This window comes from Caenorhabditis briggsae (assembly GCF_000004555.2).
Source record: "Caenorhabditis briggsae complete genome, chrV, whole genome shotgun sequence".
Lineage (NCBI taxonomy): Eukaryota > Metazoa > Nematoda > Chromadorea > Rhabditida > Rhabditidae > Caenorhabditis > Caenorhabditis briggsae.
This window is the reverse complement of record NC_013488.2, coordinates 16,495,736-16,509,340: the sequence shown is the minus strand read 5'-3', so window position 1 is coordinate 16,509,340 and position 13,605 is coordinate 16,495,736. Positions and strand designations below refer to the sequence as shown.

Here is a 13,605-nt window from a genome sequence, read left to right as displayed (position 1 = left end):
GAAATTCAAAAATAAAATTGAAAGTCAAGACTTTTGAATTTTAAAAAGCATTTGTTTAGAAAAAATATAAAAACTTTGAAATTTTGAAAATCAAAAACTTCCTAAAAATCAAACAAAATACTGGAAAAAACCATTCAGAAGTTCCTTAATTTTAAAAGTCGCAACTTTCGAAATTTTCAAAAAAAAAAGTCTGAACTTCTGGAAATTACAAAATCTCAAAAATCCAAAAAAAACAGTCTAAAATCTAAAAATCAGAAATTCAGATGTTCGAGAATTTTTAAAATATCTGAGTTCTGGAAAACCAACTTCCAAAAATTTCTAACCATTGACAGAAAGCTATCAATAGGGCGAAATATGCTAGTTACTCTATTTTTAAAACTTATCATAGTAAGAACGTTAGATTAATGTCATTACTATATAAGACTTTTGTGAGACCGTATTTGGAATATGGAACGGTGGTAGCCAGCCCTTCTAAAAAACTGCTCATTGACAATATAGAGAAAGTGCAAAGCTCCTTCACTAGAAAATTGATGAATAGAATAGTGGGTAGAAACTTAACGAGAATTGATAAGGATTACAAAACATCTCAAGACGGATTGACCGAATTACCGTCACGGTGTACAATGCTTAATGTCACACTGCGTACAGCTGTCGTCCTCGCCTTTATGTATGCAATCGGGCGGCAGCTTTCTCTTTGCCCGCGTGGCTCAGTCGGTAGCGGCGCCGCACCCTCAATCATCGCCCTCACAAGTTCAACTCCTCGAGGGGCATATTTAAAAGGAATTTCGAGAACATTATTTTTTTCATGTCTCCCCACCTTTAAAAGAAAAAAGTCTAAATCTAAAAATTCTGAAAATCTGAATTTTGGTAATTTTGAAAAATCGAGAAAATTGGAATCTTGGCGAATTCTTAAGTTTCAGGATTCTGAACGATTCCAAGGATTTCCATTGAAAAAAATTAAAATTTCGAGAAATTTTTTGGAATATTTTCAATATTTTAGAAATAATGGGAAACCTAAAAAATGAATTCTTTGGAATGGTCAATAAATTACAGGCATTTCAAAAATCCCAAGAAAAGTTTACAAATTCTGAAAATATCTTACTGAATCAAAAATTATTTTAGGCTCTGAAATTCTAAAATTCTGAAAATCTAAATTCAATTTTAAAATTTGAAAAATTCCGAAATCTCACAAATTCTGAAAATTCTGTTAATCGTGAAAGTTAGAAAAACACCAAGAAACTTGGAATTACGGTAAATTATGCAATTTTGAAAGTTTTGATTAGTCCTAAAAATTCTAAAAATTCTAAAAATTTTGGAATTCAATAAAAACCCAAGAATTTGAAGTTTATGAAAATAGAGAAAATCAGATTTTCGGTACATTCTGAAACTTTGGAAAAGTCTAAAATCTCAAAAAATTGAAAGTTCAGAATGTTCTACAAGTTTTAAGAATTCTGAAAGAAAATCCATAAATTCGTAAAAATCCAAAAAGTTGAAATTTCAGCAAATTTTAAGTTTCGGAAAATCACAAAACTCGAAGATGTGAGAATTCTGAAAATATGGAAAATGGGAATTTCGGTCAATTCTAAATATTTGAATAACTTTACATTCTGAAAATTCTTTGAATTTTTAAGACTAAGAAAAGTCCGGATATTGGGAAGAATCCAAAAAAAATGGTTTTAAAAATGGAGATTTCGAAGGATTCTAAATTTTTGATCTCGAAAATCTTGATATTTTCGAACTTTTGAAAATTGCCAAAATTTTTAATATTTGAAATTACTGAAACTCATAATTCATGACAAACTCACTTTTCTCAAAAGCCAAATGGTAGGGAATTTTGGGAAAATCTTCTCAAATCGTCCGGAAATCATCATCTTCGCTTTGATCGTTACGAAATCGTATCGATATCTGGCAGACATTAATTCATATTTCACCATTCTGAAGATTTGAATCATATCCAGTGCGGTTTTTCTGTCATGCTCGGAAAAAAGTAGGGCTTACTGTCCTTGATAATGGATTACTGTAGTTTAAAATGGATTACTGTAGCTTGCAATAGATCACTGTAGTTTTCATTGGATTACGGTAGGTTGCCTTACCATATGGCAATCGAAACGTCTCAACAATAGTTCCCGTGTCGTTTCGATCAGCAGCCAAGAAAAGAACTCTCATCAGTTCAGCGACTACCTCAGGTGGAGTTGGAGGAATGGGGTCAGATAATGTATTGGATACAGTACCCAGAAGAATAAGAAGAATTCCGAGAATATTCATGTTTGGAAAATGATATTCCAAAAAATACTGGGAGAGAGATTGGAGGGATTTTATATAGGTTTCCAATTCGATTAAACGATAGGATGGGAAAGAGAAAAGGTTCTCAACGCATAAAAAAGAAGAATGGGAAAATGACAGAATTGCAGAAATTTGGAAATTCAGAAACTAAAAAAAATTAAGTTATGGAAATCAAAACTCACGAAGTTCAGATACTCAAAAATTTTATAATTCTGATTTTAAGCTTTTCAAAATTCTCAGAAATTCGAAAATTCGGAAACTCTGAAATTATTGAAAAAAAAATAGAAAAACATCAAAGTTTTTATTCAAATAATTCCGCAATTAAGTTTTCCAAGTTTTTTTGATCCATGCTTCCTGATTAGACAGTTTTCCTGATGGAATAAGTTTGAAGAAGTGATGAGCTGGGTCCCTGAAAAACAGGAATTTTTAAGATGAGCAATGTTCGGAAACTAAAAATCTTGGAAATTTCAGATTTTCAGAATTTCAGAATTCAAGAATCCGAACATTTCCGAATCCCACTCACTTTTCTCAATTTCCAAAGGAATTTTCGCTCTGGAACATTCTTATCCGTACTACTGAAAAACGTCAATTTGGTCATAATTCGACGACTCGCTGCCTGTCGGATAGTATTGATTCTATAGGAATCGTATTTTAGGAAGAATCCAACCAAATCCGTGCCCAACAGGTTATCCTCTGAAAATATATGGAGATTGGATTACTGTAGAGTCTTACCGCAATCCTTCAGCCAAAGTAATTTTTCTCGCTGTACTCATAGTTTATCTAAAGTAACCCCCTCATTTTTTTTTCTAATTTATATCCAACTACAGCAATTCTTCTAGCTACAGTAACCTTTTTGGCTTTATCCATTGCTTAACTATAGTAATCGTCAATGTTCTAGCTACAGTAACCTTGCAACAGTAACCATTTAGCTGCTATTACTATCTAACTACAGTAATCACTTCATCCGTGCCTAACATGGATTCTCTAGCTACAATAATTTTCCTAGCAGAACTTATTGTTTATTTACAGTAACCCTCTAGCTACTATCACCACCTAACTACAGTAATCCATATTGCTCATCACTAACCTGATTTAATATCAAAAAACTCTTTGATTTTTTCCGTATCATTAGCTTTCGCTTTAGCATAAATCCGTTTCAGATGTCTTCGAACCTTAACTGCAGGATCGACATCGACAGAAAATGAAGTATGGAGAATTGCCAGAAATAGGAAAATAGTCAAGAAATTCATTTTTAAAAGACAAAATGATACCCGACAAGTGGAATCGGGTGGTTTTTATAGTGATATTTTTTTGACACGTGACACATATGTATGGGAAGTGAAAATGAGTTTCGAATTTTTAAAAACTAGAAATTGCAAAATTAGAATTAGTAAACAGAAGAAAAATAGCAGATATGACTAATGTCGAGGGACCTCGGAGATCCGCTAATTAGTGTTATCTAGGTCATCTTCCATGTGTTACACTTTTACCTAATTATCTTAATCAATTGGTGATGTGGTACCGGAAGTTCCAGATGGAAGTTCCAGAATCATCAAGGTTTAAAAAGAGCATATCCCGATTGTCAAAGAATTTCCAGACTAATTTTTTTTCAGTCTTCTTGTCATCGAGTACCTGAAGTATCTTCCTTATGTATAAACCCCTAGACGCGTCTGTTGGTCCCGGTGTCAGCCTGTCCGGTTTTGGGTTTTTAAATGAAAGGTTGGCCGCCACCAAAACCGAACCAGCGGCCGGTCGCACAACGGCTGCTGCGCCATGAGGGCCACAGAGATAGTAGGGAGGGAGGGCGTAGATCTACTGTAAGGAAACTTTTCTGTGTGTCTGTGTGTCTGTGTTTCTCGGACCTTAACTTGGATAACTCGAAGGGACGTGGGACTCCTATAGTGGTATGTAGTATGTAGCCATGACCTACCGAGCGCTTCATGCCTATGGTGTCCTGGGCCTTCTAGCTTATAGGGAACCCATAAGGTTAAGAATCGAAATTTTCAAAATTATCCAAAAACTCACTAAAACTTCGTAATATTCTGCCAAACGTTTTTTGGGCATGTTCATGTGCGACATACAAAAAAATTAAGCTCAAATCTCCAAAATAAAAACTTTTTGAAATTTTAGTTTTTTTCGTAAATCAATTCAGTTTCGGTCATGTGGCCTACTGCAAATGTGTGTTATAGTGTTATTTGTTTTACAGACCTCATTTTCAAATTTTTTCTGACACCTTCTGATACCATATTCATGAGCATTTTTCTGGGAAAATCGTTTTTTCTCCAAAAAACAACATAATTATTTTTCAACCAGAAAATAGTTTAAAGGTGGGGGGACATGAAAAAAATAATGTTCTCGAAATTTCGTTCAAAGATGCCCCTCGAGGAGTTGAACTTATGAGGACGATGATTGAGGGTGCGGCGCCGCTACCGACTGAGCTACACGGGCAAAGAGAAAGCGCACGCCCGATTGCATACATAAAGGCGAGGATAACAGCTGTACGCAGAGTGACATTAAGCGTTGTACACCGTCACGGTAGAATGCATACTCTAGCTACAAAAAAACTACGAAAAATCTCCTGTCCCCCCCACCTTTAAGTTTCAGTTTTTTTAAACCACCGAATTCCGAAATTTTATAATGTCTGAGTATCCTGATTGCCTAATTTTCGAATTGAAAAATTTCCGAATCCGTTTTCTGCATTCCAAAAAGTCGAAATTTGAAGATTAATAATTTAAAAATGATTTGAAAAATATCTAAGACTTTGAATCTCCGGTTTTGGATTTCTTGAGTTTCAAAATTTTTGCACATTCGAAAAAACTCAGAAAGTGCGAAATATGGAAAACCAAAGATTGTGAAATTCGAAGAATTAAAAAAAAATTCTAGAAAGTTCCAGAAAACTGAAAACCTTCCAGAATATTCTAGAAATTCAGAACATTGTACTCTGTTATCAAGAAACAGGCATTCTGTCATGAAGAAACTCGGAAACTCGAAAATCCTGAAAATCGGATACTAGAATTCAGTTATCGTGTTTTTACTAAGAACCGACAAGACTTAATCGAAATTACCAGAAAATTGGAAAAAATACGTCTGCAATAATAAAAAAAACAGTTTTCTAGAACCAAAAAAAAAATTGATCTAGAATTTTGTGTAATATTTCAGAACATTCTAGAAAATTCCAGAAAATTCTATCGTAGAAAATTCTTAAAAACTCTAGAAAATTCCAGAAAGTTCCATAAATTTCCAGAAAACTCCAGAAAATTCTAAAAAATCCAAGAAATTCCAGAACAATCCAGAAATTTTCAGAACATTTTAGAAAATACCAGAATATCATAGAAAATTCCAGAACATTTCAAAAAATTCCAGAATATCCCAGAAAATTCCAGAATATTCGAGATAATTCCAGAAAAAAAAAATTCTAGGAAATTCTAGAACTTTCTAGAACTTTCTAGAAAATTCCAGAAAGTTCCAGCACATTCTAGAAAATTTCGGAAAAGTCCAGAATATTCTAGAAAATCCGAGAAAATTCCATAATATTCGAGATAACTCCAGAACATTCAGGATATGTTTATGACATTCCAGAACATTCTAGAATATTTCAGAAGGTTCTAGAAAATTGCAGAAATTTATAGACTATACGATTTCGGGTCTTCTAAGCGAGAGAGATTCAGAAAGGTGTCAAACCACCTGACTCCCGCCTCCGATATTTTGAATACTCAAAAAAAGCCCCCAAGTATACACTGTAATCTCTTCCCTATATTTTCAAGGTAAGCTAGAACGAAAGGCTTACTAGGGAAGGTTGTAACTGGGGTATGGGACTTCGATATGAGACCTATATCATTCGAAAGCTGAGAATGAGACATTTTCAAATATATATTCAGATTTTGCTGCGGACTTACCAGATTCGAGAAAATCGAGTTTGAAATTTGGCTGAAATTCGAATATTTTAAGGGCCGGATCTCCCCCCTTTCTTATATGCGTTGGAGAACTAGTTGAAAGCAGCGACTGGTGGTGTAGTGGTGAAGAGGGAGGACGGTAACTGACTAGGGTTGGGTTCGATCCCTCTGGCCTCAGTTCGTTTTTGTTTTTGTTTTCGGTCTTTGTACTTCAAACTTCAAAACTTCAAAATGTTCGGCAAACTATTTTTTCAAAAAAAATTTTTTTGCTTATTCAAAAATGAGATTTCCAACCCGATTTTCTCGAATCTGGTAAGTCGGCAGCAAAATCGAAATATATATTTGAAATTGTCTCATTTTCAGCTTTCGAATGATATAGGTCTCATATCGCAGTCCCATACCCCACAAACAACCTTCCCTAGTTAGAAGTAGGGGTGTGTGTTGGGTTTTTCGAATTTCAAAACTTCAGAAACCCCTAAGAATCATAAATTAGAAAATCCAAGAAAATAAAAACTTCGGATATAAAAAAATCCAGAGTGGGAGCTAAACAGGATTTTCCCGTATAGCCACCGGTTCGCGCACACTAATTTTCTGAGAAAGAAACAGCACAGCCAGGGTGAGCTATTAGAGGTGTTCTCCAAATATTAGAGTTAGTCTTCAAATAGATTCAGGCGTCTATTAGAGAAAATACGATATTCAAAAATTCCTATATAAGGAAAATCGAAAATTTTAAAATAAAAAGGAAATTTCGGACACACGGAAGGTGGGAATTTCTGAAATCAGAAATTCAAGTGCATGATACAGTAAACAGAAGCCAAGAAGTTGAGCCCCCGGCAGGGGGCTCAAACCGACTGGTGTTGTACTGTGTGAGAAAGAGAAATCGAATAGAGGGGTGGAGTGAAGAACCAGTAAAAAATATTGAATTGTGCCGAAGGTGCAGAAGCCAGCAGGCTGGTCACTAATAAGAAGGAATCAGTTTTTAAAAAATTCAAATTATACATCCAAACCATTAAAAGACATTTTCAGGTTACCAATCCCCACACAACTCTCCCGAAGACACATAAGACACTGCGATTTGAATCTTTAAAGGGACATGACTCCTGGGAAAGTACATCGCCTGTCTCCATTGCCCGGACGTCTCTGTCACTTCCGAATGCCCACTGTCCTTCTTCGCCACGTCACCGACTAATAGAGTCAATTATACAAAAAGTGTGACATGGAGATGACAATGTGCAGATAACATGCAGGTGGTGCCAATTACTAGGTCTCAGAAGACCCTCGGCATCAGTCATACTTGATATTTCTTTCTTTTTCTTTTTTCTATTTCTCATTTTCAGTGTCTTCTTTTTTTCTGAAGTTGTCCTGTTTTCCTTTTTCATAGTTTTTTAGATTCCGAATTTCCTACTTTTTTTAGAACTTCTGAACTTGACCTCGTTGTCTCTTTCATTGTCTCTATTGCATTTCCTTCCAAAATTCTCAATTTTATTTCAGAACCATTATGAATACGGTACCAAAACTCAACGTCCGTCTGGTGAAACTCAACAACCGATCCATCTATTTGAAGCAGCTCGAGGAGCAGTATAAGAGAAAGTGGATGAAGCCTAAGATGACGGTGAAGAAGATTGACGATATTCCAGAAGGGTCTGATGAAGAAAAGCCAGTACAGAAGAATCAAGATATTCCAGAAGGTTCCGAAGAAGAAAACCCAGTGAAGAAGAATGACGACAATCCAGAAGGGTCCGATGAGGAAGAACCGGTGAAGAAGAAGCCAAAGAGAATGATGGGAGACGATTTGAGGTCAGAGAAGGAGTATTAATTTATACTTTTTCTAGAGGTTGCTGTTTTTATTTTTTGTGAATAGTTTTGGATAAAATAAAAGTTTAGAATTCAAAACTTTATTATTTTGGAAAAATTCAAATCGATTAATTTACTTCGATTGCAATTATCTTGGTTTTACAATTAAAGAAGATATCAAAGAGCTGTCAATAGAAAAATTATAAAAAGATCCCGAAAATTCCATAACGAATCAGATAATTGAGAGAAAATGAAAATTTTCAGAAGTTCCCAAAAACTTTTAAAATACCAAAGTTTCAAAATTTTGAGATTTTGCAAATTTTCGGACTTTTATTTTGAAAATTGCTAAATTCGAAAAAAATTTGCTAAATATTATGCTTGTCTGAGAAAAAAAAGGTTGAGACGCAGAGAAAAAGTGTCTGCGTCTCCACCGTTTGTGTGCTATTTAGGCTCTCCGCTTCAATATCGCTACCGTGTTCAGACTGCAAAAAAATACTCTCTAACCTTTTTTTTTCTCAGACAAGCATAATATGAAAAATTAAGAAAATTCGAATTTCGAGATAAAAAAATGACTCAAAATTTTTCAGGAATACTTGAATTTAATAATCGTATAAGCTTCGAAAAAATTTAACAATTGGATTCTAAAATAGAATGTTCAAAATTTAAAAATTCCCAAAATTCATCATTTTCAATCAACATAATATCGACTGCTTATCTCCTTCTTTTTTGCCAAAATTGCACAAATCAGTGGTTCCGTGGCACATGCAGCAGTCTCCCAACCACTTTCTCCTGGTCCAAATCGTCGTTTTTCCAGATTAGAAGTTCTGATTTCATCAACAATTCATCCGATTGAACTATTGCGTTTCTGAAATTTCAAGAAGTTTAGGCTATGTTTAAAAAAACTCGAGAATTCTGAAATTAAAAAAAAAACGTTTTTTTCGATAACTTTCGGAGATCCACAAATTCAAATTTTTACGAATTCAAATCTCAAAATGTTGAGTTCCCAAACTTTGAATTGCCCGAAACTGTAGTACTGTATTTCCTGTAATAGGAGCCTAACCAAATGGCTAACTTTGAGCTCAATTCTCTCAATTCCTGTGAAAGATATCAAAATTCGGCCAACTGATGAAACATTGGTGATACTATGATCAGTATTTTGTTAATTTATACATTTTTGATATCTCTCACAGGCATCGAGATAAATAAGCTCAAAGTTAGCTTCTTGGGTGGGCTTCTGCTAGAGAAAATACGGTATTTTTGAATATTCGAAAAACACTCACTCTTTTCAAAAACCAGGTAGTGGAAAACTTCGGGAACACTTTTTCAATTCGACCGGATATGATCATTCTAGCTTCGAGAGTTTGGTGATCGGAAGAGGATTTGACAGAAATTACGTCGAATTTTATCATTTTCAATATTTGAATCAATTCCAGCGCGGTTTTCTTGCCACTTTCTGGAAGGATTTTTTTTTGGATTACTGTAGTTCAGGACTAGTTGTACGCGAGGACAAATGTATCTATTTCAACTTTTTAAAGTTTAGTTTCCTAGGCCACCAAGATATATGATCTAGAGCCGGCACCTGATGTGTTTCTAAGCCATTTACCACAGTGGCCTAACTTTTGCAAGTTGGGCTTTCTAGGCCATCAAATCTTCTGGCCTAGAAATGGTCTAACATTTACCTGGAATACTTTCTAGGTCGTTTACCATAATGGCCTAGAAAACTCAACTTGCAAAAGTTAGGTCACCGTTGTAAAACGCCTAAAAACTGTAATTGCTCATCACTAACCATCTGACAATTGAAAAATTTCGGTGATAAGGTCCGTCTCATTCCGCTCAGCAGCCAAGACGATACCATTCATAAAATCCTTGATCATCCTATTGTATAATGTATGAAATGGTGGAGTATTGTAGACAGTACCCATCAGAATGAGAAGAATTCCGAGAGTTTTCATTTTTGAAAAGAATATTTCAAAAATGATTCCAGGAGAGAGATTCGAAGGGTTTTTATGGGTCTATAATTCGATTAAACGACAAAATGGGAAAGAGAGAAAATTCGCAGGTCATAAAAAAATAGGAGAATTCTGACTCCGCCCATTTTTCAGTTTTAATCGAATTATTCTCCACTATAAAAGAGCCTCCAATACCCCCTGTCCCTATCATTCTCAAAAAATGAAATTCCTTCTTCCAATTTTTCTAATTCTCCTCTGCCTCCATTTCGCCACGTCTTCTGGGCCAGATTTCATTTCAGATGCGTTTCTTGAAGCCTCGAACCACTTGCACGCCTTCCAAGCAGCACTGACTTTTGGTAATGTCGATTCAATGAAGCAATTGATAACAGTGGATGGGACAGGTAAATTTTGAAAGATACAGTAATCTTCAAATTACAGTAATCTTTGAATTACAGTACCCTTTGAATTACATTAGTAATTGAAACTTCAAAATTGAAACTTCGAAACTTCAAAATTACAGTAAACTTCAAATTACAGTAATCTTTAAATTACAGTACTCCTTCAATTCCTAAAAAGCTGAAAATTCCAGAAACTCAAGAAGACTTTGATCGATTCTTTGGAACTTTTGGAAAAATGGATTACAGTATTCAATCTGCTGATTTCAAGAAAAAGGGACTCTTGAGATGAATCTGAAAATCAATGGAAAAGATCAGAAAAATGGAAGTTCATTGAAATTCTATTTGAACAAGGTAGGACGCTTACCGTATTTCCTGTAATATAAGCTCACCCAAACCATCAGCTCAATCATCTCGATTTCTGTAAGAGATATCGAAAAATTGTCAACTGATAAAATGTTTATCATAGTATCACAAATATTTTATCAGTTGATGTGTTTTTGATATCTCTTACAGGAATCAAGATAATTGAGCTCAAAGTAGGTGGGTTGGATGGGCATTAGAGAAAATACGGTATATTTCTTCTATGAATGAAATTTTTTCAGAATCCCCTCAGCGTTTCTGGATGGAAAATTCAGTCGGCGGCAATTCAAAAAAGTGGAATCCATCGAAAAATGCCAGACATCAGTGATTATATCATCTGTGTGGCCAGTTTGCCACTTTGCCTCTGGAAAAAGTTCGTGGACGTTGTTCTGGTTATTGGATAATTTTTCTGAATATTGAAGGTTTTATGATATGTTTGAATAAAGTTTTTATTGGCACATGAATTCAAATTTTGAGGAATAAGAAAAACATAAAAATTGAATTACCGTATTTCCTCTGATAGAAGCCACCCCAACCGTTCACTTAAAGCTCAATTATCTCGGTTTGTATTAGAGATATCAAAAACTTGTCAACTGGTAAAATGTTTGTGATATTATGATTAACAATTCATCAGATGGCAAATTTTTGATATCTCTGATAGGAACCGAGATAGTCAATATTGATAGATTTCAATTTTTGAGTCATGACCTGTATTTCAATTTTTAGGTCGTGACCTAGGTTTAAATATTTGGGTCGTGACCTAGATTTCACTTTTTAGGTTGTGACCTAAATTTCAATTTTTAGGTCATGACCTAGATTTCTTTTTTTTTTTTGGCCGTATTCTAGTTTTCATTTTTTCGTCATGACCTAGGTTTCCACTTTTCCCAAATATACGTTTTCTGTTACATATTTCCAGAAAACTATTAAGAGTGTGAATAAATTTATTTCATCGCAAAAGAAAAAAAAACAAACGAAAAATTTTAAAATCGATGTAAGAAAATCAATACCCAATTGCCCAAGTGGCCACTATTTCAATTGCACACCAAAACAATCCAATGTAGCACATCGAGAACAACAATCCGGATTTTCCTTCTGGTTTTTGGAATCCAAGAGCACTGATTTGATATCCAGTTGGGCTATTAGGAGTCTGAAAATTTCAGATTTTTCTAGAATTTCAGAAAATCGATAGAAAAATAGAATAATGACTCCTGGAACAATTCCATCCACTCTCAAATTCGCATTAATTTCTCCTTTTTTATTGAAATACGCAGATTCCACAGAGATATCGAATCCTTGAAACATATCAATGAGCGTCGGAATATGCATTTGGTCGGCTGAAAGAAAATTTTAGATTTTCTACAGTAAACCAATTACAACTCTTCTGGGAAGCGATAAAGTATCGAGTTAGCTACAGTAATCCTAGAATCCAACTGTACATTCTTCTACAGTAACCTTACCAGCCTACAGTAGTCCTTGCTTTCTACAGTGTAATTGATAATCATGGCAAATAGCTTTCGGATTAATATTGTCTACTTCCGTTTTTCCTTGCTAGCTCTAACTCTTGGGGTCTCTATTTCTACAGTAATCCTTTTTATCCTACATACGGTATCCTACTCTGTCAGCTACAGTGATCCCACCAGCTACAGTACCTCGTTATCTACAGTACCCCTTTATCGACAGTTTTCAAACCTCACCTCCCGTTGTGTTGAACAACTTCTCAATCATTTTTTCATTTTTATTAGGTTGGCGGGAAAGTCTTTGTCACTTTTTCAATAGTTTATTTCTCAAAGAAAAAATAACCGAATAATTAATTATATTGTCCATCATTATCAACAACATGTCTCCAACGTTCCCTCAATTTATGGATTCCATTGCGGTAGAATCCAGCCGGGCGTGAGGCAAAGTATTGTTTGAGTGCCGCTTCGACCGCTCCACGGGAATTGAAGCTTCTTCCTTCGAAGGCACGTGTCATATCGCCAAATAACCAATAGTCGGAAGGAGCAAGATCAGGAGAATACGGGGGGTGAGGGAGAACATTCCATCCATATCCCATCAGCTCCTGCTTCACTTGTTTCGAAACATGTGGGCGAGCGTTATCATGTTGATAGTACACTTTCTTGTCTTTCAGGGCCGAACGGTCGACTGCTTTCTTGAGGTTTCGTAGTTGAGTAGTGTAGAGGTCTCCAGTTATTGTTTTGCCCTCGGGCAGAAGTTCCCAGTAGATGGGGCCGTCCACTCCCCACCACACAGAGAGCATAACTTTTTTCGGATGAAGGTCGGGTTTGGGGACATCCTGTGGGCTCTCTCCTTCTCCAACCCACTGGGATTTCCTGTGGTGATTATCGTAGAAGACCCACTTCTCATCTCCGGTTATTAGCCGGTCCAGCCATCGATCGCCCGCGTGGAGAGTGAGAAGAGTAATCGAATCGTCGACTCGGCGGTCAAGGTTGGCTTGAGTCAGGTGATGACGTATGAATCGACCAAAAAGTTTTCTCATTCCAAGAGACTTCAAACCTTCAAGGACTGTGCTATGGTGAACTCCGAATGTGACAGCTAGTTCACGGCTAGATTGAAATGGATCCGATTGCAATGCGTGCTTCAGCTTGTCCAAATCCAACTCACGGGGTCTCCCAGAGCGATCCTTTTCATCGAGCGAGAAGTCATCTTTTTCGAAACGATGGAACCAATTGCGAATAGTATTGTAGTGAGGGGCATGTGTGTTGTACACATTCTTCAAGAAAGTTTCCGAATCCTTCATCGTGGTGTGAGATAGGAAGAGGTAAATCAAAACATGTCTGATGTGAATAGCAGTGGGAACAAACATATCGTTTCAATTACAGATGAGGAGCAGGGAAGGAGATGGGGACTTGTTTATATGGAAGGTTCTTATCACCTTGTTATTCACTAGAGTCGATATCATACACAGCC

The 13,605-nt window shown here is 35.7% G+C and overlaps 6 protein-coding genes across 6 annotated transcripts; 2 read left to right on the top strand and 4 right to left on the bottom strand.

The window, feature by feature from the left end:
• Positions 1–2,034: 2,034 nt before the first annotated feature.
• On the bottom strand, positions 2,035–2,265 carry CBG26733 (the record flags this gene model as incomplete). Its single annotated transcript, XM_045238345.1, has 1 exon — positions 2,035–2,265. The coding sequence occupies one exon, from the start codon at positions 2,263–2,265 to the stop codon at positions 2,035–2,037; it is 231 nt and encodes a 76-aa protein (XP_045100729.1).
• Positions 2,266–2,641: 376 nt separating this feature from the next.
• Positions 2,642–3,533, bottom strand: CBG26732 (the record flags this gene model as incomplete). The annotated part of the gene is made up of 3 exons (XM_045238344.1): positions 2,642–2,692; positions 2,843–2,976; positions 3,371–3,533. The coding sequence occupies 3 exons, from the start codon at positions 3,531–3,533 to the stop codon at positions 2,642–2,644; spliced, it is 348 nt and encodes a 115-aa protein (XP_045100728.1).
• A 4,141-nt stretch (positions 3,534–7,674) lies between these two features.
• CBG26731 lies at positions 7,675–7,992 on the top strand (the record flags this gene model as incomplete). Its single annotated transcript, XM_045238343.1, has 1 exon — positions 7,675–7,992. The coding sequence occupies one exon, from the start codon at positions 7,675–7,677 to the stop codon at positions 7,990–7,992; it is 318 nt and encodes a 105-aa protein (XP_045100727.1).
• Positions 7,993–8,950: 958 nt separating this feature from the next.
• CBG26730 lies at positions 8,951–9,922 on the bottom strand (the record flags this gene model as incomplete). Its single annotated transcript, XM_045238342.1, has 3 exons — positions 8,951–8,956; positions 9,251–9,423; positions 9,757–9,922. The coding sequence occupies 3 exons, from the start codon at positions 9,920–9,922 to the stop codon at positions 8,951–8,953; spliced, it is 345 nt and encodes a 114-aa protein (XP_045100726.1).
• A 217-nt stretch (positions 9,923–10,139) lies between these two features.
• On the top strand, positions 10,140–10,606 carry CBG26729 (the record flags this gene model as incomplete). The annotated part of the gene is made up of 2 exons (XM_045238341.1): positions 10,140–10,320; positions 10,509–10,606. The coding sequence occupies 2 exons, from the start codon at positions 10,140–10,142 to the stop codon at positions 10,604–10,606; spliced, it is 279 nt and encodes a 92-aa protein (XP_045100725.1).
• Positions 10,607–11,677: 1,071 nt separating this feature from the next.
• Positions 11,678–12,003, bottom strand: CBG24651 (the record flags this gene model as incomplete). The annotated part of the gene is made up of 2 exons (XM_045238340.1): positions 11,678–11,824; positions 11,884–12,003. The coding sequence occupies 2 exons, from the start codon at positions 12,001–12,003 to the stop codon at positions 11,678–11,680; spliced, it is 267 nt and encodes an 88-aa protein (XP_045091387.1).
• Positions 12,004–13,605: the final 1,602 nt, after the last annotated feature.